The following is a 20,581-nucleotide window of genomic DNA, read 5'->3' as shown; positions in this document are numbered from 1 at the left end:
TAGTCCATTTTCTGTTTCTATAGAATAGCACAGTCTGAATAATTTATAAAGAAAAGATGTATATCTCAGTTCTAAAGTCTGGAAAGCCCAAAAACAAGGTGCAGCCACGTGGTAAGTACTGGCTCCATACATGGCAGAGGGAATCTCATAGCAAGCTCAGGTAACTCTTCTTCTAAAGCCACTGCTCCACCACAGAGGCCCCTCGTGACTTCATCTCACCCTAATTGCTTCCTAAAGGCTTCACCTCCAAATACTATCAAAAAACAAATTTGAAGATTGGATTTCCAACACATGAACTTTTGGTGGATATACTCAAATCATAGCAGTGGGCCATAAAAGAGCAAACATGTTTCAGTGCGGCTATGTGCCACATGCTCCTGTCCCCACACCCAGGGATAGGGGAAAATGAGGCCCAAGGTGGCATGAAAACCGCAGCTAGTTAGCTGCATGTGCAGGACTGGAATTCATGCCCCAAGACAGAGAGGCCACAGAAGTGTTGTGCACCAGAGAGCAAGTGGCTCAGTGAGATGGTTCATTTTCACTAAGAAACTGGCATTCATTCTAATTGCTCAGCAGAGTAGCAAGAAGGGCATAACCAGGTCAAACATGTCCTGGGCTTGGCAGTACCATCTCGAGATCATATCTACCTACCCAATTCAACTCCCTTGGTCACAGTCCTGGCTCTACCAAGAGCTATGTGGCAGGATGTTTAACCTCACAATTTCTCACCTGTAAATTGCAGATAATCATAATGTGCATATGACAAGATTGGCATGGAGATTTAAAAATTATCACATATAATACCAGTTAAAAGTAAATACAATAAACATTAGCTACTAATAAAAGTATATTAGCTATTATCATAAGTACTCTTATTATGAGTTATTAGCAACGTAATGATTAACATTTATTTGAGTGCTTATTATGATTAGCATTGTTGAGTTAGAAGGGAGGGCTGGGGGCACAGACACAGCAATTACCACAAAACCTCATCTAAACCAAGCCACAACAGTACCTTGGGTCAAAAGTCAACACCAGGTCATGATATCAGTTTAGAGTTATCAGACTTTAAAAAAAAATGAAAGAGAATGAACTGGGAAGTTCAGAATGCATTAACTTTTGTGAAACTTCTGCTTCTATATTATATGGATAAACAACACACACTCACATACATATGAGTTACCGTCAAGAAAGCCTTTAAGATCCTTCAGGAAAAGGTATTATCACCTGCTTCTGTGTGGTCCTGCCCCTCAGACATTCAGGTCCCTCATCTTGCCAGCTGGCGTCAGGGGGCTGAGAACTGAGACAGGAGAGCTCAGAGCCATGCCTCAGAGCACCAGTCATGGTTTCATTTCTATGTATCCTCGGTCAAATCTCTAGCCCAATATCTAAGGATATTTTGAGAACTGGGAATCAAAAAAGCCACTCATCCCTCTTCACTGGTTCTGGGTACAATTGTAGCATATCTAGCAATGCCAGCTTTGCCACTATTCATTCTACCACGTGGCCCTAGGCAGGAGACTGTATGGCCACAGGTCACTGTTGTTCCATCTACCATAAATACTATGGAATAAAATAGTTGTCTGATATGCTTCATGGTTACTATGAGGCACCAATAAAATCACAAGTGTTTGCCCAGCTCTCCACATTTATCAAGGAGTGCAAGGAGAAGTCTCCAGTAGACATTTGCGATCCATAAGTCCCAGAGACATCCTGCAGTGACCCCAGACCTTTCCCTTGCAAAGTGATGTGGTTGCCATTTGAGGATGTCTAAAGGACTCTTTAACAAAGCAGAGTTTTTGCACTGGAGCCAAACTAAAACCCAACCTGGAGAGGGTCTTCAAGGTATTCAGAGGGAAGAGAGTGTCTTCAGGTCAAAGGGCTGCCTCAGATGTCCAGTCCTCAGGCCAAATCTGCCCCACTGGTGTGTTTCATTTGGCTTACAAAGCATTTTTCTTTCATTTTTAAAAATAATAACATTTAAAAATCATACATTTTACATCTAAATGCAAATTTCCTACACATCCTAAAAATTCATGAGACATCACCACACACACACACACACACACACACACACACACCCCAAATGGGCAGCCCTGAGAGGCCACAACTGCCAGAGGCCAAGCCACTGAGACCGTGCATCCACTTGGTTCATCACTGCTACTGTGGTGCAGTCTCTCTAATCAGATAGTGAGGCAAGGGAATGTTTTGTACACCCGTGTCACTCTGAAACATGGAACAATGGAAAGCCAGAACCAAGAAGGTATATGTTTCCAGGAAAATAAGACACCTTGTTTATCTTTTGAAGGATGCACTGCTTTCCTCTTGTACTCAAGTGCTGGCCCAGTAGGGGGTTGTGTTTGCTACCGGGAGCTAAAGGAAGACATAAGAGAAGAGAATCAGGTGCTTTTGCAGCTAAAAACTGCAGAGTGTCAGTCTAGGGAAAGAGAGACACAGCAAGGCCAGTGAGGAGCTCCCTACCCCTCCATACTCAGACACCATGGCAATGCCGGCTGCATGGAACAAGCTCAATGCTTCCAGATGTTGGTGGTGGCCCTGCTAAGACTATGGATCTGAGGTGACAAGCTGGAGGGATGTTGGGGGTCTCAGGGAAGCAGAATAGAATAGAAAAAATCAGGCTTTAGAATCAAACAGACCTGGATTCCAATTGTAAATTGCTACTAAGTGATCTCAAAGGAGGTTTTGAACCCCAGTTTTCTCACCTATCAGATGGGCACAGTAAGCTAGTTGATTAAACAAATACTTGTGCACTCTGAGTGGCTGAGGTAGGAGGAGATCAAGTTGAGCCCAGTTAGGCAACTTAGTAACTTTGTAAAAACCTGTCTCAAAAAGAAGTATACACACACACACACAGTGGACCCTTGACTTACAAATTTGATCAGTTCCCAAGGGATGGTTGTAATTCAAGTTAGTTTTGAGTCAATATAGTTGAGTTCTGGATGTTTACCTGGATACATGCAATAGATAACAAGAGGTAGACAAATCATTATCTCAAGTTGTTTGTATGTCAGGCCAGTCATAACTTGAGGATGTGTATGGAAAAAAGAAAATTACTCAGTACCTACTAAGCACCTAGCATGCTGTGGCTCAGGAGTAAACAAAACCTACGAGACATCTACTCTCAGGGTACTTACATACTAGTGGTGAGAGACCAAGAAGAAGCAAAGAATCACATAAAAATTGAGTTGTGATAGCACAGATTGGTTGTTTATACCTTGGTATATTTCCAGTAAAGGCTGAAGTCAGTAATAATGTCTTGGGACATATGACAATTTATTGAACTGATATAGACAACTCAGTGCCTGCATATGGCCATTCGTTTTACAAATACTTAAGGTGCCCTAAGAGTTCTGGGTCAAGCCCTATCCCCACTGGGATATGATGGGAACAAAGTAGGACAGTTCCCTGTGCAGGTGTTACTAAATAGTATGCCTGCTGGCCTTGGTCGCCAGCTCCCATGATAGGCAGCCCTGGAGAACAGCCGGGCAGCCCCTCGGTGGAAGGCTAAGTGGCAGAGGCAGGAGTCCTCACTAGAGGCCTGGGTAGCCAAGCCGTCTGCCACTGACCAGCCCGGTGTGGGAGTGGTGCCTTAGCCTCTGCAGCCTCATCCTTCACCCACTTCGCTGCTACAGTGAATCCAGGCCCCAAGTGGACCCTGGCATTGCCTTTGTGTGCTGATGACCACAGCTCACCCCTTTCTTCTTCTTCTTTTTTTTTTTCTTTTAAATCTTACTGAGTTGATTGCTACTTTTTAAGTATACAGTACAGTTACATTCATCATTGGGATCTTGTACCCTTACATGACAGCTCTTGGTTCTCATTTGTCCTCCCCTATTGACAAAGACCTTGTTTCCATTTTTTCCTTTTCTCATATTTTTTCTTTTCCTTTATTTCCTTTCCCCTACCCTTCCCACTTCCCTTACACCTTTAGCCCTTTTCTTCATATTTCACATCATCAGTTATACAATTTGTATACAGTCATACAATTTACACTTTTAGTTTTTCACACCAGAGAAAGTATTCAGTATTTACAAGTGTATCTTATTTATTTTGTTTACTATGCATCCATTTTCCTATGAATGACTCTAATTTTTCACTCTTTGTGGCTGAGTAGTACTCCATTTTATAGAAAAACCACATCTTCTTTATCCAGTCTCCAACTGATGATGCCCCTTTCTTTGTTCTGGCTCCAGATCACTGGGCCCTGAGTGCACCGAGGACACAGTTGGTGGATGTGGAAGAGCACAGGCCAGAGGCCATGGATGTGAAGGAGAGGAAGCCTTACCGCTCGCTGACCCGGCGCCGTGATGCCGAGCGCCGCTATACCAGCTCTTCTGCAGACAGCGAAGAGGGCAAAGCACCCCAAAAGTCCTACAGCTCCAGTGAGACCCTGAAAGCCTATGACCAAGATGCCCGCCTTGCCTATGGCAGCCGCATCAAGGACGTGGTGCCACAGGAGGCTGAGGAGTTCTGCCATGCAGGTAAGAGAGGGAGGCTAGGCTGCAGGCCCAGCACAGGTGGGCTGCATTTGCACAGGGGAGCTGGAATGTAAGTGAGGTACCAGGGTGAAACTAAATGCTGCTATTTTGGCACAAGGTCAAAGCACTATAGTTCACTTTTAGTGCATACTCTCACCCGACCCTTAGCATAGATGAGGCAGCTAGAAGCTAGCTGGACTCCAGGCAGACGGCCAGACTCAAGCTCTCCTCTGAGACTCAGGTTAGATGGACATGAACAGTCCCTCTACCTCAGTGACCTGCAAGTACCCAGTGAGATGACATGTCTAAGCAGCAAGTATGATAACTCCAAGTAAGTGCCGAATACACGTTAGTCCTCCATTTTGATATTTGTTTATTTAACAAGCTGATCTTAGCACCTTCTTTGTGTTAAGCCCATGTAATTTGGAGAGGAAGATGCACCTAGATGATTAGAACTTAAAACTTAGTCTTATTCTGACTCCTGGCTCCCTGTCCTTCACTCCATCTATCCACTGGTCACGAAGGCCTATTCATTCTTACCCAGAATGCCTTTCAAACATATCCCTCTTCTTCACTCCTCTGCCACTTCCTCTCCTGGCCACTCTCATTTCTCTTGAGGTATTAACCACAATACTCTTCCTTGCCCAAAGCTGTGCCTCTTGGGCCATTCTCCGCACTACATCAGAATGAAGCTTGGGGTGACTCCATATGCCTGACACTGAGCTTCTGAACTTGGCGTTGGGAGCCTTAACAGAAACATTGCTGTCTTTCCCAGCAGTGCTGTACCTACGGCAGGCATTCCACCGTGGGCTCTCCATATCAGTGAAAACTCTAAAAGGTTTGTCATCACTGTCCTAAACCATTCTGCCCTCGGCCTTTCTTTACCCCACTGTTTACGGCCCATCCTCACTAAACTGTGCCCACACCCACAGCGAGGAGTGTTTCCAAGTCTGGTACTTCGGGGACGCCTATTTTCTATTTTTCTGCCTGCAGTGACAGCCTTGGGGCTTGGTGGGTGATCAGCCTCTCACAGTTAGTGCAGCTCACCCTAATACTGCCCTGCCCTGCTCCCCTCCACAGTGTCAGTAGAGCACTTGTCTATGTCATTTATATACATTTCATAGTGTTATTTAATCCTTACAACAGCCCCAGGCTGACTCATTTGCCTAAGATCACAGAGGTAAGAGAAACAGGTCATGTGCAAGGCCACTTCATAGAGATCACACTGACAGACCACTTCATTCTGGATTCTCAGTTCACTGGGCCACATACAAGCAAATGGTCAAGGATATCTTGGCCTATGTTGGTTTTGCTACTATCCATTCTTGTCTCTTCATGTTCTTGGGGATCAACATGAAGTGCATGTGTATCTTGTGACCTTCTCTTTCCCACCTTCCCACAGGCTTGGATCCATGAGCAAGCTGCCTCTTAGGCTTGAAACATGAGGGCCTCTCAATTCTTTTTCAGCTTGTGGTTAAGAGCTCAGGTTCTGACATTAGACAGATCTGGATTTGAATTCTTGGCTCTGCCATTGTCATGACCTTCAGCCTCTTCACCTGTACAAAGGGATAATAATACCTAGGGTTAGGGCAGTCATGAGGATTGATGAAAACTATAGATAAAGTACTCGATAGCAGTGCTTGGCACAAAACAAATGCTTAAAATGCTACTATTAGTTACTACCACTGAGTTTTGGTAGGTGTATTGCAGAGCTTTCCTCTACCTCCTTCCTGCCTATGGTAGCACAGCTCAACCAGCCCTTAGTTTAGATGCAGCACTAGCACATGAGATCAGGAAGGAAACTCTCTCTGGTCTTTGTAAATCACAAATAAGAAGTACTCTCATTTCGTATACAGGCCTATTGTATAGTGGTTTACAGATAACCATCCTGGCTCATCAAAACTCCCATCAAGGTAGCAAGTCATATACTATCACCCCATTTGAGGACAGAAAACTAAAACTTGGAGGATCACAAGTTTCCAATTGCACAGATAGATGTTGAGTGAGGTGAGATGTCAACCTGTGTTCTAAGCTCTCAGGAAAGAGGCAAAAGGTCACCAAGCAAACAGATGGTGAGGACTTCTCTCCTGTGATGAAATAAATCCCCCAGATTCACACAGGAGAGGGGATGGCTCCCTCCACAGACTTACTTAGCCCTTAAAGTTGTCCCTAACCATGCATTTCTCCTATCCCGAGATGTTTTTGCTCACTGGTATTGACTTGTTACTGATTGTAGCTGCTTAAGCGGGTGTGCAGGGCAAACCAGATGGAAATCAATGCAGCCCAGGCTGTTTATGGCAAGCAAATTTGACTTTTCACTGCGTGTAGCAGTCATTCTTCATAATATGTGAGTGGCCTCTCTTGAGAGGGCTGGCTCAGCAGAGCTTAGATATAGGCTGGGGTGGAGGGTAGGACAAGAGTGGAAAGTATGAGCAGAGAGCAGCCAGGGAGTGGGATGTGCAGACAGGGTGGGAAGCCAACTGAGGGATTTAAGGTCCAGTTTGGAGACTGAAATAAGAGGGCAGATTGGAGTATGGCACACAGGGGTGATACTCAAACTGTGTAACATCTGGTCTGGTCCAGACCCCAGCCAGTCAGAATGTCTGCCTGGCCACAAACAGAGCCCAGAAGCCCCAGCTGTGTGGGGCCTGTGGCATTAACTGGTTTTCAATAACTGGATCTTGGGAGACTGGGAAAAGGGTTTAAGAAAGGCTGTGTAGTTGCCAGTGCAGAGTCAGAGAGGCAGTGGGGGTCTTGGATACCAGCTGCAGTATTTACCTGCCAATATGGAAATATTTCATTACTTTCACCTCAACCCAAACTGTCTCCACTTGAACCACCTGGGGAGCAGGAGCAGGCTCAGGCTTACCTCCTCCCATCCCCACAGCCTGCTGGGCAGCTTCCGAGACAGCAGGGTCCCCTTTGGTTTCTCCTCCCCAGGAAGGTCTCCCCGATCCATGCTCCAAAGTGCTACCAGGGTGTACTCATTTATGTGTTTATTTAACTGACTTTTACAGGGCACCTACTCTGTAGCATGGGTGAGCGGTACATGACACAGAGACATCTAAACCACTCAGTGAGCAAAGGGTTAGTGGTAAGAGTGAAAACAGTTATAATGGCACCTCTGCTGGTTCCCTTCTGCCTTCTTCTAGCAGCCCCTCTCCCTTTCCTCTTCAGGCTCACCTGTCGTGTGCAGTCCCATCCCTGGCTGCAAAATGCCTCCAAAGCTTAGACATCCATCTCTCCTGTCTTTTCTGTCTCCACATTCACAGTCATCTGCAAACCTCTTCTCTGACATCCCTACCTAGCTGTCCTACCTCTTGCCTTTGTTCTCCCAGAACACTCTTTGTGTATCTCACCTCCTCTCTTTGAACTTCATCTCTAAATCATGTGTCTGGTTGTATCTCCCAGCTTGACTGAGGGCTCTGGAAAGGCAGGTACCAAACCCTGCCCATTGCTACATTCAGTAAAGGTTCAGGGCCAGCTTGCATTGGTTCCCAAGTAGGTACCACCTGGTGATAAGTCCATCTCCCCAGATCACCAATTTACCTGGGATAGAACCCCCATAGCTTTCATGTACTCCCACTTCTTTTTCCCCCAAGATACTCCTGGGAATAGTAGAAACTGAGAGAAGCTGCCTCTGAATAGACATTGAGTTAACACGCAAGAATAATGAAGGGGGCTGTGTTTCCTATGAAGGCTGTATTTCCTGTCATTCACTTGTTCTTTGTCACTATTTCCTTTGTCCTAACCTCTGGACAAACTGCTCTTTCCCACATCTTCTTTCTGGTTTAAGTCTAAAATGTCCCACAAGAATCTCTCACATACTTGTAAGGTGACTGAATCACAGGGGCACCATGCTCACCAGTGGATTAATTCATTGATGAATTCAGTAGCTGAATATAGTGGTTGGAGGTGGGACCTGGTTGGAGGTGGGTCCCTGGGGTGTGACCCACAAGGGTGCATCCCTGTTCCAAGCTCCTTTCTTTCTCTGCTTCCTGGCTGCCATGGGATCAGCACCTTTTCTCTACCATGCCTCCACTCGGCATGTGGTTTCTGCCTTTGAGCCAACCAACAGTGGCTAAATCCTCTGAATTTTATAAGTCAAAACGAACTTGTCCTCATTGAAACTGTGGGTGTTGGCTATTTTGTCCCAGTGACTGGAAAGTAAGTAATAGACTCAGCTTCAATCCTGAGCACTGCCAGACCTTTCTAGAGCCCTCAGGAGATCTACTTCTGCTAACTCCCCATCGTAACCTTACGTACCCCTTTTCCCCAAAATTAAGACCTGGTCAGAAAATACTCAGCCTTGAAAACTAGAGATCAAATATGCAGCCCCAGTCAGCCTAACCTTGCTAGTACTTGCCTTACATAGTAGCCACTGAGCAAGACAAGTGATGCCAGGTAAAGCAAGGATAGGCTGCTTGGGGCTGGCCTTTTTGATCTCCAGTTTTCAAGGCTGATGATTTTCCAGCTAGGATTTTTTTTTTTTGGAGGGGGGATACCAGGGATTGAACTCGGGTCCTTGCGCTTGCAAGGCAGGCCACCGAACTGCTGAGCTAAATCCCTGGCCAGCTAGGCTTATTTTAGGGGAAACAGTGTAAGGAAGCAGCCTATCTCTGTGCCCAAGGCCAGATTCTCTCTACCTGTCACCATCTTCTCTCTTGAGCTCAGGGCCCTCCTAACCTGACCAGAAGGGAACTTCTGATTCCAGGGCAGCATGAAGGTCTCATGGACTAGGCTTTTGTCATGCTCTGGAATTGCTAACAAGTCCCCCTTGGAGAGGACCCTGAAGCCCTCTGTATGATTTAACAGATGTATATTGCATCTCTTCTGTTCTAAGCATGGGGCCTTAGACCTGGTGCCTGCCCTGGTGGAGGTCATCTCCAGCAGGAGAGACAGACCTTCTCACTGTGTGGGAGGTCTGGGGCCGGATTGAAAGGGAGGTGGGAGAAAGCAGGAACTAAGTCCACACAGGTACAGGTACTGAGGGACACTTGGCAGAGCAGGGAGTGCTTGAATTGGGTTTTAAAGATACAGCATCTCTTGGGTTGTGAGTTACCTCAAAGATAAAGTGCTTGCCTCCAGTGCATAAAATCCTGTTTCAAACCCCATAGCACATAAAAAGAAGAGTGGAGGAGAAGGGAGGAGAGGGGAAAAGACGGGAGGGGAGGGGATAGGAGAGAGCATTCGGGTGGGTAAGAAGCAGGAAGAGCCCAACAGGCAGAAGTCCCTGAGCCAAGGCATGGGCAGGAGCCCTGAATACCACAGTGAGCTCAAAGAATAGCAGTGAGTCCTGGGTAAGGACACTAACTGCATTCTCCTGTGTCTCCTTCTAGGAGCCAACTTCACCCTGCGTGAGCTGGGGCTGGGTGAGGTGACGCCCCCTCACGGAACCCTCTATCGGAGAGACGTTGGCCTCCCCCACTGCGGCTACTCCCTGGGGGCCAGCTCCGACGCCGACCTGGAAGCGGACACCGTGCTGTCCCCGGAGCACCCCGTGCGGCTGTGGGGCCGGAGCACGCGGTCCGGGCGCAGCTCCTGCCTGTCCAGCCGGGCCAACTCCAACCTCACACTCACGGACACTGAGCATGAGAACACCGAGACCGGTGAGTGGCCCTCTTGGCCTGTGCCAGCACCTGGACTGGGAGGCTGAGGTTTTAATTATATATTGATTTCTGCTCCATCGTCAGGGGCTCTGGTGAAAGTGGTGAAAAATGACTTTGCTCTTGGTGGTCAAAAGTCAGGGCCTCTTGCACAGTTATGTGAAGTCCCCACCCATCAGTGACATAATCAGAGACTGGGTCACTGTTCTTTCTGTCCAGATTAGGGAAATGTCCATGGGCCTGGGTCACTGTGGACCAGGCAGGTGTGGCGGAGCAGGGGGCACGATGGGGTAACCCCTCCCCCACAGCCTGTCCTCTGTCCGACTCCTGCTCCGGAATCTCCAGCCTCCAGGTGCTCCAAGCCCTGAGTTATCCCCAGGGACTTGGTCCCATCCTGGTATTTTATGTGGATCACGGGACGGTTTACAAAGAAAAACTGCCATTTGGGGGTAACTTGGAAGTTGAGCTTTAGAGGAGCTACTGCTCAAAGGCTACAAAGTTTCAGCTGCGGGAATAAGTTTGTAGGGTCTTAGTGCATATATTGACTAGTCAGGACAGGCTGAGCATCACTGGGGCTAGAAAATTGGACTTATTCAGATTTGGGAGTATCTTTGCAGATTGTACTGGTTGAGCACTTCTAATCCAGAAATCTGAGCAAAATCTCTGAAATCTAATATAACGCTCAAAAGTTTCAGATTTTCAGGTTACAGATATCCGCTCTGTAGTAACGTATATTTCAAAATGCTAAAGAAGTCGAATTTATTCTTACCACACAAAAAGATAGTATGTGAGGTGATAGACACATTAATTCGTTTGATTTAATCCTTCCACAGTGTATGTTACATATACCAAAGCATCATATAGTACCTCACAGATATATACAATTAATTACTACTTCTCAATTAAGAAAAAGATGAAACAATAATTTTAAAAAGTAAAAATGAGGTTTTGGCCTGGTTTCCCCATGACCTCATGAAGTACTAGCAACATACTCCTAGTTCTTTCTGAGACCAAAGATATTATGGGAGGAAAAGGAGAGGACTAGTTCACAGGCCTCCTTCTCATGCCAGAAGGAGGGCACCCAGTTCTAGGATTTTCCTCCTTTCTCTTGGAACCTGCCGGCAGATCTTGCTTGGAGGGGTTCTTGAGTTAGTCACTGTCCTTTGTGGAGCTGACCACTCAGGAATCTCGATTTCTGCCATGTTTTGGTTCCCCCTCCAACCTCTGGACTCAGTCAGGCAGGCACTGAAGAGGGCCCTGCTGGATCTGGCACTGTAGATTTGGAAAGAATAGCAGAAGCCCAGGACAGCCCTGCCACTGGAGCAGGCTTTTGTTCTAGGAAGCCCGGTAGGGGTCTGCGGGTGCTTGCACAACTGGAGAACCACCAGAGCGCTGTTCAGAGGGCACTGTGAACTAGAGCAGCCAAAGCCAGCCCAATGCCAATGCCTCCTCCTGGCTTCCAGCCCCGAGTACAGGAGCCAACACTGCCTGGGACTTCAAGGGCAGGGCAGGGTGCAGGTCAGAGCTGAGCACTTGGAGGAGTTAATCTCTGAAAAGGAGGCTCCAACTGGGCTGTGTAAAACTAAGATCTAGATTAGGGATAAGGCAGGTGACCAAAATATGGTCAGGATCAGGCTAGGAAATTTACTCTCAAAGATCCAGGTGCAGCAGGAATTCCAAAATTGTGCCACCCAGGGACTCAGATGTTTCCCAAAGAGCCTGCATAATTGCTGGAGCACGGGAGAGAGAGGCAGGTCCGAGGCATTAGTGTGGCAGTGTCACCCCCCTAACCCTCAACCAGTCCTGGGAGGGGGATAGTGATCTCAGCCCCTGAGGTGCTTTCTCTCCACAGCAGAGAAGGAGGCACATACTCTCCCTACCAAGGCCCAGGCTGAGCAAGCAGCCCGGCCTCTCCTCGCTCACATTGAACCAGAGAGCCAAACCAAGTGGTGGCAGGGGGACTGGTACAGAGAACATGGGCTCAGGTTAGAGGACAGGAAATTCCAGTTCCATCCCTGCCCTGGGATGTGGCGTTGAGAGAGTTGTAGCCTTTCTCTGGATCTCACTTTCCCAATTTATAGAATAGTTTCTATTCTATAAATAGTTTCTATTCTATAAATGAGATTGACAAGCCCTATGTTGTAAGAATATTGATGGTTCTTCAACTTGGAAGAGAAAAGTATCTAATAAGGTAAGGAAGAAACACTGGGTTAAACATATTTAGACCAGTTTCTCTACTGTAGGACTTCTCAGAGTCTTTAAGATGCTTATGTGCGTGCTAATGACAGATTACCAAAGAAGGACATGTGCAGTATTCTTCAAACCAGAGAACCCTTATTTCTCAAAGCTTCTGAAGGAACCAGAATTCTAATAGATACCTTTTTAGAATAACTAAGCTGAGTGACCTGCAGGCCCTTCTAAGTCTAGAGTTCTGTGATTTTAAGTGCTGTACTGGTGTGCATAGATGAAGGTGCATGTGATGAAAGTAATAATAACATGAATAGTTCATTGCTGCTGACTATCAGAACCCAAGCAAGTGCTAAGCACTTTAGCTATGTGATCTCCTTTGCTCCCCCTACAACACTTTGAAGTGGACTTTTTTTCTATCCCCGTTGCATAGAAAATGAAAATGCAGCCTAAAGATGCTAAGAAACTTGAGTAGGTCACATAACTAGCAAGATAGGATTGGAACTCAGGCCTGTATGACTCAAAAATCTTTACTCATTTAGCCGTAGTGGTTCTAATAAATCCTCAGTGCAGCCAAATACTTGGGTTGTTTGTTCTTTTGAAGGCTTCTTGCCATGGTGACAAATGATCATTTCCCATGAAGTCATGACAGAGTAAGGCACACACCGCCTACATTACTGTATACTCCCTGAGAGCTGAATTACAGTTGAATTAAGCCTCTGTTGGGTGATAATGACATATTTGATGAGCCTGAAGAGCTTGAGGGGGAAGGGGAGAGGACTGACGGCTCCCCATCCATGTCTCCCCACCCTCCCCTTTGACTGTCCATTTTTACACTTGCCATGGAACTTTAAGCTATACTCAGAGAAGGAAGGCAAGCAGGAAAAGAAGATGAGACGTAAGCCTAACAAAGGGCTCCTGCCTTCTGTATCCCTTGCAGATCTGGGCTTGTTGACCCTGGCCACTCATGGGTGCCTGCATACTCCTCCACCTGCCTCAATTGGGAGCTTACATTAGCAGCTTTGTTCTACTTGGGTCTATAATGACAACAATCATAGGAATGGCTCACTTTAATTCTCTGCAGAGGCCCACAGTGCTCTTGCTCATCTGGGAAAACGGAAGCATCAAGAGATGAGGGGTGTACGTGATGCCACATTTCTAGATGAGCTACAGTTAGGCCTTAGAGTCTTGGCTCTTTGCAGACTCTCTTTCCCTTCCCACTCATCTTCCCACCTTCTCTCTCTCCTTCCCTCTTGTCTTTCTCTACTTCATCCTCTCCTTCTCTCACATCCAACCTGCTCCCACCTCTTTCCTTCTTTGATGAGAACTTGCATCTCACCATCAGAACAGCATGATTCCACATCACATGCTAGCCCACATGCCACCTTGGGGCCACTATTCAGGAATAAAGGAAAGCCAGCAACCTCTGCTGAGGGCCTATGGCTACACTTATACACTTATCTTTAATCCTCATTGCAAGGGCATTCCCATTTGCCACAGGGGACAAATGAAGCCACAAAGAGGTCCACTGACATGACAGTGAGTCATCAAAGTTTGGATTTGAATTCAGGTCTCTCTGATCCTATAGGCCAAGCCCTTTAAATGAGAATTTTAGATTGTCAACTGAGGTCACCAAAGATGTACAACCAACTTCTCTGAGACCTTTGCCAAATAAATGAGAACTGTAAAGCAGAACCCTCAGTGACCCCTAGCCACAGGAACATTGACTCTGCCTCTACATCCAGCCTCGTATCAGTCAATAGTAATTGTCAACAGTATTGACAGCGGTGGAGGCTCTCACTGGGGTCACAGTGATGCTGCCATCAATAATAACTTTTATAGGGTCCATTAAAGCCAGTAACTGCCCCTGAAGGTTAATGTCAGCAGCATTCAAGTCACTGCTTAATATCTAAAATAAATACAAAATTGACTGGGTAGTGTAAACACAAGTCTTCCTCCTCAGGGCGGTCAGGCAGAGCTAGCCCTCAAGGCCTTCTGGCCAGAGGGCCCAGCACGCTGGAGGACAGTAAGGAGGAGCTGGCATGTCAGGCACACAGTCAGTATTCAATAGATGTTTTTTAGAAGGCACAGGTTACAACAGGAGCTCTGCTCCCAAACACTGGCTCAGGATGACTGGCTCGTGTCCCTCTGGTGGATTCATTCTGTAATTTGTTCCATAACCATCCTGAGCTTTTCCAGCATGCCAGGGATTATTCTAGAATGTAGGAATAAGACAGTGTGCATTGAGGTGATATGGAAATAAAATCACCTATGGCTATGTCACAGACTGATTTCAGAGTCCATTGAGGTCTGATATCTTGGTTGTGCTACATCCTAGCTGTGAGACCTTGGGCAGGTCACTTCACCTCTCTGAGTTACAGTTTTCTCATTTTGAAAACAACATTCCACAGGCTACCAAGGGCTAAGAGAGAGCATAATAGGGAGCTATTGTTCAGTAGGCACAGAGTTCCAGTTTGAGATGCTGAAAGTTCTGGGGATGAATAGTAATAATGGTTGCACAACAGTCTAAATGTACTAATCCACTGAACTGTGCCCTTAAACATAACTAACGTGGTGTAATTTCATCTATAATTTATCAGTATAATTGGAAAATACAAAGCTCATGTGACTTGCTTCCGGGGGTGCTGCTGTGAGTCTGCACAGTGCTGGTGAAGCATCTGGTCTCTGTAGGTCTCTAACCCATGCTGACTAGTAGTGTTAATTGTTTAGAGCTCTGTGGGATGCCATTCGTTCTGCCCTGAGGGTGGAGAGGCTTTCTTTCACTTTGCACACTTTATGCACTTGGGCTTGAAGGCCTGCTAGGATCTCACAGAGCATGAGTGGTCTGGGAGAGGCATTCCCAGGAAGGGTAATTGCACAAGCCAAAAGCTAAGGCATGAAGAGGCATGGTGGGTCCAGGGAATAGTGCAGATTTACTCCGTGCTTAATCCCAGAGACAAATTGAGAAATGCACTTAGAAAAGAATCAATGAAATAGGATCATGGTTACTCCCCAAATTATCAAGTAGCCTGATGCCAAAAGGGAAATTATTGGTTAACCTAATTAGGCAGCCAAATTGCTTATTGAGAATCCTTAGATTAGCTGAGCATCTCCAAAGCACAGGGAGAGAGGAGCCCATTACCAATTTCACTCCATTTATTCTCTACCTAACCTGGCCCCATATCCATGAAACTCATGTTTAAAAGTCTGTAAAATTTCTCATAAAATTCAGAGTAGTCAAATGACTGTAGCAACTGTTAAGAAGGGGACATCATTTTCTAGAATGGAAAGTTGCACCCAATCAATGGGACTAGAAATTAAAACCCCACCTTTACCTATTCTGCTTTGGGATCCAGCCTATACTCCTCCCCAGGCATGCAGAGGTGCTCACTTAAAGTGTCCTCTGGACACTTCTCCACGCAAACCCTGTGCAAGCCGTGAGCCCTCAAGTTCCAAGGAGGACCTAGAAAGGCCTGTTACAGTCAGAACATCTGGGAGTCTGGGATCTAGAAGGGACCTTAGAGACCACCAGCCCATTGAATCTTAGCCTTTCCTGTTTTCTAGCCAAGGTCCCTGAAATTTGAAGAAGCCAGGTAACCTGTTGAAAGAGACACTGCTAGTAAGTGGCAGAGCTGAGGTTTGAACCAAGATCTGCTCCTTTCTAGTACTTGTTATCTTTCTTGACCACTGCACACCATCAGTTATACTATGGAATGTCCTATAGTTGACGTAAAAACATGTTTTTGTTAGCTCGATGTATATGATATGTGAGGTCTAGGAGATAATTATGGCTGTATCTAAAATATGAGTAGTTTCTTTTCCTAAAAAATGTCAACAAAAGAAACTGAATTCCTAGCCTGTCAGAGCTGATCAGGACCTAGAGATTGTACTGGGCCACCTTCAAACTATGACAAGCTAGAGAAAAGACATTTGGAGTAGGGATCATAGAGGTTTAAGAGAAAAGTCCAGTGAGAAGGTATCTGAGGTTTCATGTAGGAAGTGCTGGAAGAAATGGCAGGACTATGACAGGTAAGACAGGGAAGAAGGGTATTCTCTGTGGACGAGTAAAAGGTGTGTACCATGAGGATGGAACATAAATGTGTATAATGGAGAATGTGGGGGCAGAGTGTGCCAGGAAGTAGTGTTTCTGAGTTAGTGCATTGTCCACCAATTCACAACCCTTTCTTGAGCGCCTACTGTGTGCTGGGTACTGTTGTTAAGTAATGGGGTTCCAGCAATGGTCAAAGCTTGCAAAACTGCAAAGTGCAATGGAGGCCGCCAGGGTTGCATCTGTCCCGGAGCCTCTTTCCTGCCTCTCCCCCGGGATCTTGCTAACACTGCCAGTGACCTCAGTCCTCTTAGGTTCTGTGATGAAAATGGGTGAGGAGACTCACATCTGATCCCTCTTACTTCCCAGCTACTTCAGCCCAGCTGTGGGTCCTTTGGGCACTAGCTTGTCCCGTTCTCATTTCCTCTCTCCCGTTCTCATTCTTTCTCATCCTCTTCCTCTCCCTCTCCCTCTCCTTTTCCCTCTCCCCTCTCCCTCTCCCTGACTCTGTCTGCATCTCTCTTTCAATGGCTTTGATCATGAATCATCCCCAGCTGGACCTCTTGCCACGTTTCATCCTGCTGCTTGTCATCTTGCTTTCTGACCTTGCAGCCTGACTCCAACACCCAGCCTTCCCTTCTCTTCATATGAGACTCTTGTTACTGTCTTGTTTTGTTATAATCTTGGCTTCCCTTTGCCCATCATTTCAGCCCTTTCTTCTGCTCAGTTGCCTCAAGCTACCTTAGTGAAGTCTGGCAGGGGCTCAGCTCCATAACACCCTCTCTGCCGGGATCGCCCAGGATCTGGGGCTCAACACCTGACATCCACTAACACTGCTATTCCTGGGAGTTCCTTAAAAAGGACTTTAAATCCTGGCCCAGATCAAATGTCCCCCACATCCACTCCACACCGGCAAGCTCTGTTAGCGACACCAATCCAACTGCACCCTGCTTCTGAATTGGGAAAGGAGGAAAAAGGAGCCAGGCAATTCAAAGCCATGCTAAATTAAGATAGATCGCATTCTTGAAACTCGGTTAAGACCCGCTGGGTGTGCAGAGAGGTGTAGCAAACAAGAATCTTGCTTTTAATTTGAGCCAACATGGCTTTCAATTCCAGGGGAAGCAACGATGTGCACAGTGACAAAATTCCTACTGAAAGACATTTGAGAAGCACTTTTCCCCATCAGTAAGCTTAGCCCTGTCCAGGGAGAGTGGTTTCTGAGGCTGCTTCAACTTCATCTAATCCTGGACGACTATAGGGAAGAAACATCATAACCAATGGTGGGAAAAGATCTTCCTGCCCATATCAGCATAGTTACAGCACAGTATGTGAAGGTCATTGGTGAATCTGGTTTCACCTTTAGGCTTTCATCAGTCCTGATGTGACCCTGAACCAATCACTTCTTTGTAACCATTAGTTTCCCCATTGGCCAAGCAGAATCTCTGGAATCTCGGGCTGTGAGGTAACTTGGTAGGAGAATGGACTTCCAGGTTACACTTAGAAACTCAGCTCAGCCACATAGGAACTAGGTGATTTTGCGCAAATACTGAATCTTACTGAGCCTCAGTTTCTTCATCTGCATCATAGGAATAAATGTCTATTCTATTTCTAAGGTCCTTAATAAAGATAGAAGGTCATTATACATGTTAGAGAATCAGGAGAGTGTTTTCTAAATTGTAGGTCATACACAATTGTGAAATAAATTCTGTGACTCGGCACCATCATATAAATTAATGATAAAATACAGAGAACAGAGCACATACTAAGCTAAAAGTTTTGTCTTCTGAAGTTTTTATTTCAGTTACACTTTGCACACAGCACCAGCACTAGGTCATCGTGTAAAGTGTATTTTTTACGATAGATTTCATTTTCAAAAAATGATTAAAAGAAGGTGCCTAGCACATAGCTGGACCTTGCAAATGTTAATTCCCATCCTTTAAGGCTCCTGAGCTCAAAATTTTAATAATTTGTGTTGTAATAGTTTAGCAAAAACTATTGGCCTCCTATTTCTAGTGCCCCTTACTGAGAATGAGGTCTTCCTGAGCACAGCATTGTGGTTCAACCAAAAGAAGATGGACTCTGGGATTTGATGGACTGAATCAAGGTCCCAGGGCTCATATAATGATAATGTGGGAGTGCCTGCTTTATAGAACCTGGCCATCTCTTCTTTGTCTTCTCCTAGCTCCATCTTGTGCAAAGGGTCACTGGGGGACTAATCATCCTTGGGGTAACTGTGGACTATGAGAATAGCAGAAGCATCCCCAGCCACTGAGAACTGCCTTATGGGGCTCCAGGGGCTGGATGAGTTATAAGCTGTGTTCACCCAACCTGCTAGATCTTCTGTTCAGCACCAAGGTAACAGGAGAGGAACCAGGGCAAATATGTATGAGCAGCATGTGAAACTATTATGCCAAGTGAAATTTGGCTTCTCCCAAGCTCCGGATCCTTACCACAAATTTAATTTCAAGTGAAGCAGTCTAAGCAGATGGACCACCACATGGAGATTGCCTTCTTTCCTTTGACTTCAGGCTGGAGGGGAGCATATGGGATAAGAGTGAAGGAGCTCTAGGGGCTCATATTGGTTTGATTTGTGATGCAGGGAGGGTGAGGGGTTACCTATGAAATCCCTGGAACCAGGAGGAGTACAAACCCACAAAATACCTATTCCTAAAAAGATACGCCCAGCTGCCTGTTATGGAGGATACAGTCACAGTGGAGAGCATTAGACTGGCAGTCACAGTGCTGAGATCTGACTTCTGGCTAGGAGGATTGTTTAGGAAACAACAAAGGTTTGTTATGGCTAATGCTTGTGGGATTAAGAAGAGACAAGGCCAGAGGGGAAAGTTGGGTTTCAGCATGGCAGGGGATGATTCTGAACTACTGGCTCAAGGTCAGCCAATCTTCTTAAAATAATGAAGGATCATAGAAATATTTTAAGCAGGGAAAGAGGCAAGAATGACAAATATCTTCCCTGATTCAGGTGAGGACAACATATAGGGGAACTTACTCTTGAGAAGACTGGAATTGCCTTTAATTTTGTCTTGTACAAACTTCATAGATAGGCTATGGTTCTAGCTGGAAACTATCTTCGTGATACATTTACCCCAAACAATTAGCCATGAACATGACTAACTGAAAATCTCAGTTTCAACCTCTGCTAAATTTGGACTTTAAGGATCCTTCAGAGGTTGCCTACGAATCATTCTTTGTTTACAAAGAATTTGCTTGTATATAATTCCTGTCCATTTGTCTTGGTAAATTTGACTCAATCTTGGTTTCCTGGAAACAGGGCTTGAGGCAGGCATATGTGCTGATGCCTTATTGGGGAGGTATCATCTCAGAGATGTGAGGGAAGGAAGATGAAAAACAAAGAACAGTGATGTGCTATCATGTGGCCAGTGCTTCATAACTACTGCAGATGTCGGGCCTGACCTCTGTGTCATGCCTTCCTGCTCAGGAGGTTCCCAGCAGGCTGTTCAATGATCAGATCTCCAGAGGAGTCCATAGGAAGAAGACAGGACAAGCAGTTAATGGGCCTTAAGCAGCAGAACTCAATGGGCCCAAGAAAGAGCGAATGGCCACAGTGACAGGTAACTCATTTAGCTCAAGACCTTGCCAATGGTGACCCCAGAGAACCTGGAGAGGTGCATATGCTCTAATTAATACCCTGTTAGTGACTTCTTTCTTCCTCTTTGTTTCCTTTGCCCCACCCTCCTCCCCCTTTCTGTATTTCTTTTAATTCACAAACTCTGTCAAAAAGTACAGGAACACTTATTATTTATTACACTTCTACAGTAAACCAGATAGTCTGCACGCATTGTTTTATTTTTACAGAGCTTCTAATTCCCATTTTATGGATGATGAAATTGAGGACTCAGAAGCCTAAGTAACTTGCCAGCCAGAAAGTCCCAGAGGTGATACTTGGTTTAAGACCATCTAAATCCAAAGCTCTTACCTCTGGCCATATTGCCTGATAGAGATAAGAAAAAGTGAATGACTACCAATACATCTGCAGGGTAAAAAGGTGCCTACACACCAAACAAGCCCCTTCAAAAAACACTGAGTGACCCACACTTAAGTATGACTCTGGAGCCCACATGACTGGGATCAAATCCCAACTCTTCTACTAGTACGTTGCCTCTTGTTATATATAGTAGGTCTCTTCATTTCTCCATGCTTCTGTTTCCTTATCCGTGAAATGAGGATAGTTCTGGTATCCACTTTACAGGGTAGTTGTAAGA

At 45.8% G+C, this 20,581-nt stretch overlaps 1 protein-coding gene across 1 annotated transcript in view; it reads left to right on the top strand.

Annotated features, from left to right (window-relative positions):
* Tenm4 (teneurin transmembrane protein 4) overlaps nt 1-20,581 on the top strand; it is a 724,757-nt gene that overhangs the window by 324,585 nt on the left and 379,591 nt on the right. The window contains exons 4-5 of the mRNA XM_033763938.1: nt 4,215-4,502; nt 9,839-10,108. Of these exons, the coding sequence (XP_033619829.1) occupies nt 4,215-4,502; nt 9,839-10,108 (558 nt within the window). The remainder of the gene's footprint in view (nt 1-4,214; nt 4,503-9,838; nt 10,109-20,581) is intronic.

This window comes from Fukomys damarensis, unplaced genomic scaffold (assembly GCF_012274545.1).
Source record: "Fukomys damarensis isolate Sample0158 unplaced genomic scaffold, DMR_v1.0_HiC HiC_scaffold_16, whole genome shotgun sequence".
NCBI classification, from domain to species: Eukaryota; Metazoa; Chordata; class Mammalia; order Rodentia; family Bathyergidae; genus Fukomys; species Fukomys damarensis.
This window is presented reverse-complemented; position numbering and strand designations above follow the sequence as displayed.